Source organism: Solanum tuberosum, unplaced genomic scaffold (assembly GCF_000226075.1).
Source record: "Solanum tuberosum cultivar DM 1-3 516 R44 unplaced genomic scaffold, SolTub_3.0 scf00026, whole genome shotgun sequence".
Taxonomy (NCBI): Eukaryota; Viridiplantae; Streptophyta; class Magnoliopsida; order Solanales; family Solanaceae; genus Solanum; species Solanum tuberosum.
Genome location: NW_006238952.1, coordinates 2,056,161 through 2,067,105, shown reverse-complemented (window position 1 = coordinate 2,067,105; position 10,945 = coordinate 2,056,161). Strand labels below are relative to the sequence as shown.

Here is a 10,945-nt window from a genome sequence, read left to right as displayed (position 1 = left end):
GAAGTTCAGAGCAGGAAAACCCCCCCCCCCCCCCCCCCCTCCCTTTTTCCTCCAATGTTGCCTGCCTAGTATATATTCTGTTCTGTTTTTCTTATAAAAAAATTGTTTCTGTTATTGGTTTCAACTGTCATAAGAGACTGTGTGGAGGAGATGTGAATCTCAGAAAACTCTAGATTCAAAGGCTCACTGCATGATCAGCAGATAAAGAGCTTGATATACATGAGAGGTATACAGTGGACGAAACTTTCATTGTTGTTACTGCTTTCATTTCTGTATTCTCTTTTTTCAAACTGTCTTTGGATGCTTTACTTGAGCCGAGGGTCTATTGGAAACAACTTCTCTATCTTATGAGGTAGGGGTAAGGTCTGCAATGCGTATGTGATTTCTCTGTCTTGTTGCTGTACTATTTGCTTGGAAGAAAAGCAACGAAGTGAAAAATCAAATAGTACCACATTAGATACGTCAAGAGGAAAAGGAGGGAGCCATAAGAAATGCCACAAATCATGGCTGATGTTTGACCATACATTCATTTTAGGAAATCATAAAATATTTATTGATAATAACACACATCAAATTAAGGTAAAACGTGTATTCTATTATATTTCTTATATCTACCTTACCGTTACGGAATTAACTTCCACTTTTTTCAACATTCATCTCAATTCCCAAAGAATAAGTTCTGTTATAATGGAAACTAATGTATCTCAATTTAATAAGCTAAAAAAAAATATCTCTTTGATTTTCTCTAATCCTTGTCAACTAAAAGACCAGAATGGCTTTAGCAGAGGTAAATCTAGAATTTCAGTTGACGAGTTCAACCTTTAAATTATTAAAAATTATGGGTTCATGTAATTTATTAAAGTCATTCTCGAAAATAACTTGTGAAATGTTATGTTACTATATTATAAACTCATGTCTCACGGAAAAGTTATTCGTTACGAAGGTAAAAAAAAAAAAAACCAAAATAGAAATGAGAGACGGGTACGTGGAGTTGCCAATGCCTAAGGTTGTCTTCCGGAAGTCATGGGAATATTTTGGATTAATTGGGATCCACTTGGCATAACACAAATTCTTCTTCTTCCTCCATCTTTCTTCTAAAAAAAAAAAAACACAAAAAAAACTTGTAAATTATAGCTGTAAAAACTAATCATTTTTTTCTTAAATGTGTTGAATAAATAAATATTCCCTCAACATGTCTCAACATCAACTCCAAGAATATTCTCTCTCTGGTAATTTTCACAATTACTCAATTCCTTCTTCCTCTTTCACATTTTTTCAACAATGATTAGATCATCACGTTTCCTCTTCTATCTTTTTCCACATTATAATAATTCATGTAATTAATATTAATCCAGATTAGTAAAATTCTTTTCTATAAGAACCTATCTTTTACAAATAATTGTATTTGATATTAACGCGTTCAGATTATTGTAGTACGAAAAAGATAAATAGGAGAGGTAAATCAAAGTAAATATTAAATACAATTATTGTTTACATATTATTGAAATCCTTACATGAATGTCTTGGAGATATAAAACAAATTAGTTAAAATAATAATTAATTAGAATATGTCTTGTGTCTAATTCTAGTGAAAAAGCATGTAGTTAATTTTTTTGCTTCCATCTCAACTATATATATTTCCTCCTCTTCTTCCTCCTCCTCATTTGCTCTGCTCCATTTCTTCTTCCCTTTCCTACTATTTTTTCGAATTCTTTTCTTTCGAGTTAGGGTCTATCTTGTTAATTATGTCTTGAATTTGTTTATCTTTTATATATTTTTAGAAAACTCATAATTTCTATTGATTTAGAAAATCTATTGTCCTAATAAATTTTGGAAAGAAAATCTAGTAGAATAGGAAAAATCTCTCTTATAAGTTTGGAGACTAACTATTCGAAATCTATATACAAGAGTTGTAGTTGTCCATTTATTCATCCTTGTGTTATTTCTTCTCTCTTCGCTTTGTGTGTGATTGTGTGCTGGATAACCCAACCCACAATTTTCCGCAACATACGAGAAACAATCTCTCTATCCTACAAAGGTAAAAAACAAGGTTTGCGATTTCGCGTATATCTTATCTTCCTGAGACTCCACTCGTGGAATTGCAGTGTTGTTGTAGTAGTATTTTTTTCCATAGAGTTTCAAGAAAATGAAGAATGAACAACAATATCAATTCACTACTACAAAACTATTCAGTATTTCTCAAAGGTACCTCCATAATCTTGTGTCCTATTTTATTTTATTTGGGTCTGGTTTAGTAATTGGTATAACACTATTTTTTTATCTCCAAGATCTAATTCCCAACACTTTACAAAACAAATTATTTTTCCCCCAAATAATCCAATTAACCTCACCTCCACCCCCACCACCCCCACCATCACTTTCACAACCTCAACAACAAATTCCTCTTGTTTTAAATAATGAGAACAAAATTTTAGACCCTAGTAGAATAGGGTTAAAAGATTTTATGAAGATACCAAAATTAAGTACTCCTAAACATGATATGAAAGATGAAGAGTTGATATCGAGGGCTATGATGGTGCCACGTGTTAGTGATTTGCCATTTAAGAGAAAGCCAAAGATTGCTTTTATGTTTCTTGCAAGAGGAAGTTTACCATTGGCTCCATTATGGGAAAGATTTTTCCAAGGACATGAAGGTCTTTATTCTATTTATATTCATTCTCAACCATCTTTTAATGGAACTGCTCCACAAGAAGGACCTATTTTTCATGGAAGAAGAGTAGCAAGTAAGGTAAGTTTAATTTACTATCACTATTGATTAATTAATTATAATTTGCTTTTGATATTTGATATTGTCTGCTTCGAATCTAGGTCGTTACGACACATTATTAGGGTATAAGGTTTGTTTATTGGTATAGATAGCATTTTTATCGGATATGGGATTTACCATGCACTCTCTTAAGTACTCAACGTCTTCATTTGCCTAAACTCAATATTTAACCGTAAGTATTTTGATATATAATTGTGGTGTTTAGGCCAAATTATTCTATAACTTTGTCTATCAAAGCTTTAACAGATGAGAAAACTATTGTTATTTTTGCTTGAACTTGAACTAAAATATGAGAAGTATTAATTGTAATGTGATGAAAAAAATGACAATTAACCTTCCGTTAGACCAGAGGCGGAGCTAGGCGTGGGATTCATGGATTCGGACGAATCCAGTTGTTTTTCCATAGATCTTATATTTATGCTAAAAAAATTAAATAAATATATATGTATATTAATTCGTGAACTTCTAACAAAATTGATTGATAACTTAGTGATACACTTTTTGTACTATCTGTATATATAATTTAAATATTTTTCTTATAGCTGATTCATATGCAATGACAATTTTTTAAATTAGCTACAAAAAGTAATGTTTTGTTTGTTTTCATGGTCACATAGAGATCTACAAGTTAATTTATAAAGTATTACGCCCAAACCTAGTATAGTGGAAAAATATATAATATGAGTTGATGAGCAGAAAAATTCAACTGGTGCCGTATCAAATGGTCCGTGTTTTACTAGACAGCACGGAAACTGAGCAGGGGCGGATGTAAGCGTTAAATTGAATTCATAGAATTTAAATTCTAAATCTGTCAAATATAAAATTTTATATTATTGATGATGCAATATTATAAATAGTAATAATACTAGCAGATTTTGATGAATATAGATCACCATATATTAGTTGACTTGGACCATTTATATGTCTTGGTGTTTTATAAACGCGTCTTTTGGCATTAATTACCGAGAATCCTGGTACTCTTTGGCTATAATATTGTAAGATTGGACTATTTTACGACACTTGTGTGTTTGTGTAATTAATGCCAATTATGATGCTTATGGAGAGACCCCTGTGTGATGTACCAAATATGGTGTTTGTTTGATAAATTTAATTAAAAAATAAAGTTGGGTCTATATTATTAATAATGGATCCAGAGTGTTATCTATGGTTCACGGAAACTAATAATTTTTGCTCTTATATTATTAGTGTATTTAAAACCTTTTTAAGTATATCTATAAATGTTTTAAATCCTAAATTCACCTCTACTTATTATCAGCTATATAGCTTTTGGCATAATGATAAATATTTGATCCTAACGACTGAAAATGAAAGTTTTTTAGGGCAAGAAACTAGTGAGTAGTAGATTTCTTTTATTCTACTCCTTTTACCAACTTAGAGAAAAAAACACTTTTTCCTTCTACTATATGTTGCTACATTTTATCAAATTCCTTTCTTGTATGCCTTGGCATCTTTATCTTTTGCACGTGAACACTAGAAGGGCATGTTGGACTCCACAAACAGTTTAGAATCTTTTTACACAAATAGTCGGTCAAATTTACAGTTTACTTTTTATAGTTAGTATACATGTAATTAAAGCAGTCGAGTGAACAACTATTTAGGTTAATTCTTCAACTTCCTTACTTTATGTTTGAAGCAGAGCCCATATTGGATTAGGCCCAATTAATCACTATAGAAGGATAAGTATCTGGGCTTTTAGGAAAGTATTTTTGAGTCCATTAAATTTTACTTTTGCAAAAATCCTTTTTTTCCTACCTAGTTAGTTGGAAGATCTAAGTGTTTAGTAAATCATAAACTTTACATTTTAATGTGTTTTTAAAAACCGTTTTACAGAAAGTAGAATGGGGAAAATTTAACATGGTGGAAGCAGAACGACGATTACTAGCGAACGCATTATTAGACCTATCGAACGAGCGTTTCGTGCTTCTTTCAGAGTCATGCATTCCTCTATACAACTTCACAACCATCTACAACTACATCATCAACTCCGCAAACACCTTCATGGAGTCTTACGACTTAATAAGCCCCGTGGGACGAGGTCGTTACAGCAAGAAAATGAAACCATTGGTCACCCTAGCCCAATGGCGAAAAGGGTCCCAATGGTTCGAGGTCGATCGAGAGATAGCCATGGATATAATATCAGATCAAAAATATTCTCATTTATTCAAGAGATTTTGTAGGCCAGCATGTTACTCAGATGAACATTATTTGCCAACATTTGTGACAATGAAATATTGGTGGAAAAATGAAAATAGAACATTGACTTGGGTTGATTGGGCCAAAGGTGGGCCTCATCCAACAAAATTTATTAGGCCTGAAGTGACAGAAGATTTGCTTAATGGGATGAGAAATGGGACCAAATGTGAGTATAATGGGCGGCCCAGTAACATGTGTTACTTGTTTGCTAGGAAGTTTTTGCCAAGCACTTTAGATAGGCTTCTGAGATTTGCTCCTAAAATCATGAAATTTGGATAAATTAATATTTGTATTTTTTAAAAAGTTTGAATATTTTTGTTAATTATTTCCAGTTCCTGCATTGAGTTCAATGGGACTGATAATACATCATATTCATTTCTATTTATTTGCATGTGTTACAACTCAATCGGTTATTTTTTTTAGGAGACTTGATTTCTCAAATGATTTCTAGACTAACAGTTATTTTCTCTGTTTCAATTTATGTGACACCGTTTGATTTGATATGATGTGTAATAAATAAAAGAAAAGACTTTTGAAATTTATAGTCTAAAACAATTCTTAAATATTTGGCATGGTTGAAAATCAATTCATTAAGGGTAAAAGAGGCATTTTAAATTTAAATTATTTCTAGTTATAGTAAGGTGACATTTTTTTTTGAGACGGATTAAAAAGAGAAGTGTATCACATAAATGGGACGGAGGGAGTATTATTTTAGAAATTTACTTTTTTTATTGAAGAAAATTGAATTAAGTGGAAAAAATGATTTTATACGAGATTAATAACTATTAATTGAGTGATAATCAATGCTTTCGGATGTGATGAAAATTGCAAACTTTATTAGTTAAAAGTATTAAGTGTACTTCTCCCCAAAATAATAAAGGAATAAGAGGTTTTTTTTTTCTCTATTGAAAATTTCTAAGTCTTTGTTTGGTAGCTTCTTTGTAATTGTTCAACAGACTAGACCTGACCTAAACTAAACTAAGACCACACACAATCTTTTTTGGTGTGTGTATGATATACTCTATGAATTATGTCGTTTTGAATATGCTACGCGATTATTGTAAAAAAAAAATACTCTTATATATCGTTAGTAGTAAAATATGAGAATATTGAAATAAAAAAATTTACTAGAATGAGTTTCATTCGAATTCTTTTGACTAAAAACTTATAATGCATATACGATTTTAAAATTACTTTTAAAGTATGTATAATAATGATTAATCTCTAATTTGACTTCTTCAAATATTTATTTGTTTATAGTTTAAATCTCCAAATAAATTTATTATGGCTGTGCCACTCACTTACTAAATATATTTTCTTTGAACAATTTTTCAGCAACTCTAGATATGATTCCTGGTATTCTAGATAGATACAAATAGGTGAAAAAAAATTCATAAAATCTTTTGTTAGCACTTGTTGTTTTCTTGTAAACTTGGACGAAACTGAGTACAAATCTGCGTTAGTTAAAAATACGATTTGTGTTATACTCGTCGATATTTGGATTGAATTTGAAAATTTATGTACTGTGGAAAATGAAATGACAAGGACCAAGTGACTTGGACACGCAACGACCGACTAATTAATGATATTATGCATTAATATATAGTAATATATATATATTTGTCAGTGTCAGATTTATGTTTTTTTTTTATTTATATTTTTTTGCCGGAAAAGGGTTCAATCATTCTGTTGCTTGAACTTAATATAACCATCCTAATTTGATTCCATCGCCATCAAGTTATTATTATTATTATAAACTATGTAGGCATTTGGAAATGAATTTAGCGATATTTATTATAAGAAAATATGAAATTAACTATAAAATTTATCAGTAATTTCTAATTAATTCATCGTTAGAACGTGTCTGATTAATTGAATATTCTTATAATTCATAGCTAAATAAGATTATGTTCATATTTTTGTTGTTTAGCTAATATGAGTATGTCGCTAATTCTCATTGATTTAAAAAAAAAAAGTTTGAAGTAAGTTTTTAAAAAAAATATATATTTGAAATTAAAGTTCTGTTTGAACATACATTTCACTTGAAATTAATAGAATTTTGTAAAGAAAAAGTTTCAAAACTATTTTTTTCAAAAGATATTTGGAGTGAAAAATTGATACTAAATTTTCTTGACACAATGTATAACCGAATGAGTTTTGAGAAGCAAACATGAAAAAAATATTTAAAAAATTAAATCTATATCTAAATGCGCCACGTAAATAGAAGAAAGGAAAAAAATAATTTAAATCGTGACAAAATTAATAGCCGAAACAAAAATAAAGCCGAAATATAACTTTTATTCATATATCAAATTTGAAAAATAGTCAGACATGTGCCTTTAATATGGTCGGCCAATAGCAACATGTAAATCTCAGACGAAAATGACTGAATTTGATATAGTTATGTCAAAAACACATTTAAATAATTCTCTTTTTGAGTTTCATATCTAAATTATTATTTTTTATTTCTCAAACTAATAAGTGATAGTTTAGGTATGAAACTTAAAAAAAGAGATAATTTATGTTTGTTTTTGACACTTATCTTTATACGTTATTATCTTTTTTTTTCCTTACTAATTTTGATTTATGTTACTTGAATCGATCATACTTATTGAAAATAACATTTTTTTATCATATATCACAAGGTAAATACTAAGACTATTTTTTCCATACTAACTTGTAAAATTATATTAAATATATTATTGGTGTTGTTCTCCACTTAATGGTTACACTAAATATATTGTTGTGATTGTTTTTCAGATTCTTTTAGTCCCTCAAATTCAAAACAATAGATGTTTAATTGATTTTGAAATAAAAACCAACATGAATTTAATTATGATTTTCTTTCTTTTAAGATCGACATAATTATTATCGTGACTAGGAATATGTGCAAATGAAATGGATTGCGAACTATGATGTTTCAAATTCAAATCCTTGCGGAGATAATAATAGTGAAGTACTACGCGATTTCTACTCAATTGTTCTAGCTTTGATGGAGAGAGGTTACTTGATTTCTGTTATTGATGAGAGATAACATATCACGTTGGCAAAAGTTAACCAAGATATAACCACGGTTATAATAAAAGAAGTAATACCTTTTTAATATTATGAAACATTAATTATTTTGAATTACTTTTTGGCGATTAAATGTCAATTATTATTTTGAATAGAATGAAATAAAGACAGACAAGTCATTAAAATTTATTTCTTAGGAAAGGACATCTTTGTTTCCTGGCATTTTTTCTTCTTTTCCCCCCCTGTTTGTATAGAATTGAAGAGATGAAAAGAAAAGAAAACAAGAAAAAAAAAACACCAAAACGAGTTTTTTTAGACATATAAGGAGGACAATTATTACTTTTTTTTTTTTTTATGAGACTTTTATTACTTTTTTTTTATAAGACTTTTATTACTCACTCTCAAGCAATTCTTCGAAACTTCCATAATAATTAATTTGTATCATTTTATGAACAAATATTTCAATGAAAGGCAATTCGGCGAAACTACACACTGCTTAATTTGGACGGTTAATTTTTTTTATCGCATTTATAATTTGAGACGGAAGGAGTAATTTAGATGAATTTTAATTATTTTATCTTTATTTATGTGTTTTTTTTTATAATTACAATATTTATAAATCTGTAAAAACAATTACTACTAAGGTGAACTGAAAAAAGAATAATGAATTTGAGATTTGAAATAATGATTTGAAGTTGACGAAATTTTATACAAATTTCAAACACAATCATTAATGTTAAAACAAAACTTAAAATTTAAGTCCCAAATTATATGGCCAAGCGTTCCAAAAAAAGAAGAAGAAGTGAGTAATAATAGTCCTATCCAAAAAAAATAAAAATGGGATGCCAATTCTTATTATTTCCTCGTGTTTTTCTCTATTAAAAGAAAGACAACATATGTTGCCATGTTGGGATACATAATGCTAGATCCTGGGGGAATCTTACTTTACTTAATTAGTCTTTTTATTTATTAAAAATAAAATTTCTTTTTACTTGTATTATAATTATTTTAGAAAATTAAGAAAAAAAATATTATTTTCTTTCAAAATAAAAAAAATAAAAAAATAATATATATATATATATATATATATACGAACTTTTTAATCTATTAATAGTACTGTTTGAACGTTGATTTGTAATTAGCATATTTTTTATAAGAACTAATTTGCGTCTAATGAAAATAAAAATAATGAATAAATGCACAATTTTTAAGCTCTTGTCGACACTCCCTCTGGCTAGCTCATCTATATCCAAGAGTCTTTTTCATTGAGTCAAGTTAAAGCATGGATATAATAATAATAATAATAATAATGATAGTTAATGATGTTTGTCATGCCCCGAGCCTACACCCTAGACGTGATCAGCACCCAAGAACCATTGTTGGCTCCCAAGCGAAACCTTGGTCTGACTGACTACTTAGATGAAGATTTAGTTAAGCAAATTGTAAAGCTCAGTATAAACATTAATGGTTGTATTATTACTATTTCAATGATAATCACTACATTAATAAATTCAAATGACCCTTAAGCGATTGAATCACGAAGTAATCTTTGTATATCAAATCACGAGATCTGATTGCACGTAATCAGATCTCTCTCCATATGATATATCCTTTCAGGTCAATCAATACTTGACAGTTAATTAATAGGTAAGTGTCACTGTATGAAATATCCTAAGTCATATGGTTTAACAATTAGCTATTAAATAAATTTTAACAATTGTTTACAATATGGACAAAAAAAGCACAATTTAATAAATTAAAGCTTATACTTTTCGTTTCAACTTGTTTGTCATATTTTTCTTTTTTTTTGTCCGTTTGAAGAATACATTATTTTTTCACCTTTTGATAAATTTCAACTTTCGACATATTTAAAGTCACTAAATTAAATGACATTTTAGGACATTTTGTATAACTTAATTTAATCACAACATATATATATATATATATATATATATATATTTTAGTGTCATGTCATGAGCCAATAAAATAAAACGGAGGAAGAAATTCATGATAATAAAATAAAAATTCATTTCACACGAAAACAATTTTACGGGTTTATATTTGAAAACATTTTCAATATAGACATAATAGTTTGGACTAATCATATCTTTAAAGGGCCCTTAAATTTTTATATAATGTTAAAAAGAATACGATATATAGCTAGTATGACATGACAAGCACGTATATATATAGTACAGTGACTTTAGTTTCTTGAGCAGCAAGATATATATTATTATTATTTTAATTTTGTTGGAGACACAACATAAACGTTAAATTAAATAACATGGATAATAATTTAATAATCATTTCCTCTCTTATTTTTTTAATTAATAGTTTCCAAGACTCTAATTCATAATCACAATTATTACTATCAAAGTTCTTTCTGGTAGTCCTTAATCAAATCCAAGAGCAAAGTTATATATGATGAAATACATGGGTTTGATTAATGTCTACTAGATTCAAATTGTTATTCAAAATCATAAATTTTGAATTTTGAATTCGCTTTTGATCAAATCCTAAACTTTTCTTGTATAGCCCCCTCAAGTTCCGTTGAATTTACTGTAACATAAATGTTAATTTCAGTTCTAAGAGATGATCAGTTGGAAAAAAAAAAAGAGATCATTGTAAATTTATTTTCTTATATTTAAAATATATAAGTGGATATATATCATCATTTTCTCTATACATAAATGTTATACTACAACAATAATATATTCAGTCTGTTAAACCTACAAATATGATTTGGTGAGGATTATGTACGCAATTTTATCCCTACAATATGATTATTGATATGTAAGTTGTTTTCGATATTCTTTGCAAAAGTAAAGTATATCAGAAATCAAGCATTTAAAATAAATACAATAAAAAAAAATTACAAACACAATAATATAGGGTAAAAAATGAAAATTATTTCAAATGGACAAATTT

General features: G+C 28.4%; 1 protein-coding gene across 1 annotated transcript; it reads left to right on the top strand.

The window, feature by feature from the left end:
* The first annotated feature begins 1,699 nt into the window (after window positions 1–1,699).
* On the top strand, window positions 1,700–5,281 carry LOC102599552 (uncharacterized). The gene is made up of 2 exons (XM_006341646.2): window positions 1,700–2,749; window positions 4,640–5,281. Exons 1-2 carry the CDS (start codon window positions 2,147–2,149, stop codon window positions 5,279–5,281), a joined length of 1,245 nt encoding a protein of 414 aa, XP_006341708.1. The 5' UTR covers window positions 1,700–2,146.
* The last annotated feature ends 5,664 nt before the right edge of the window (window positions 5,282–10,945 follow it).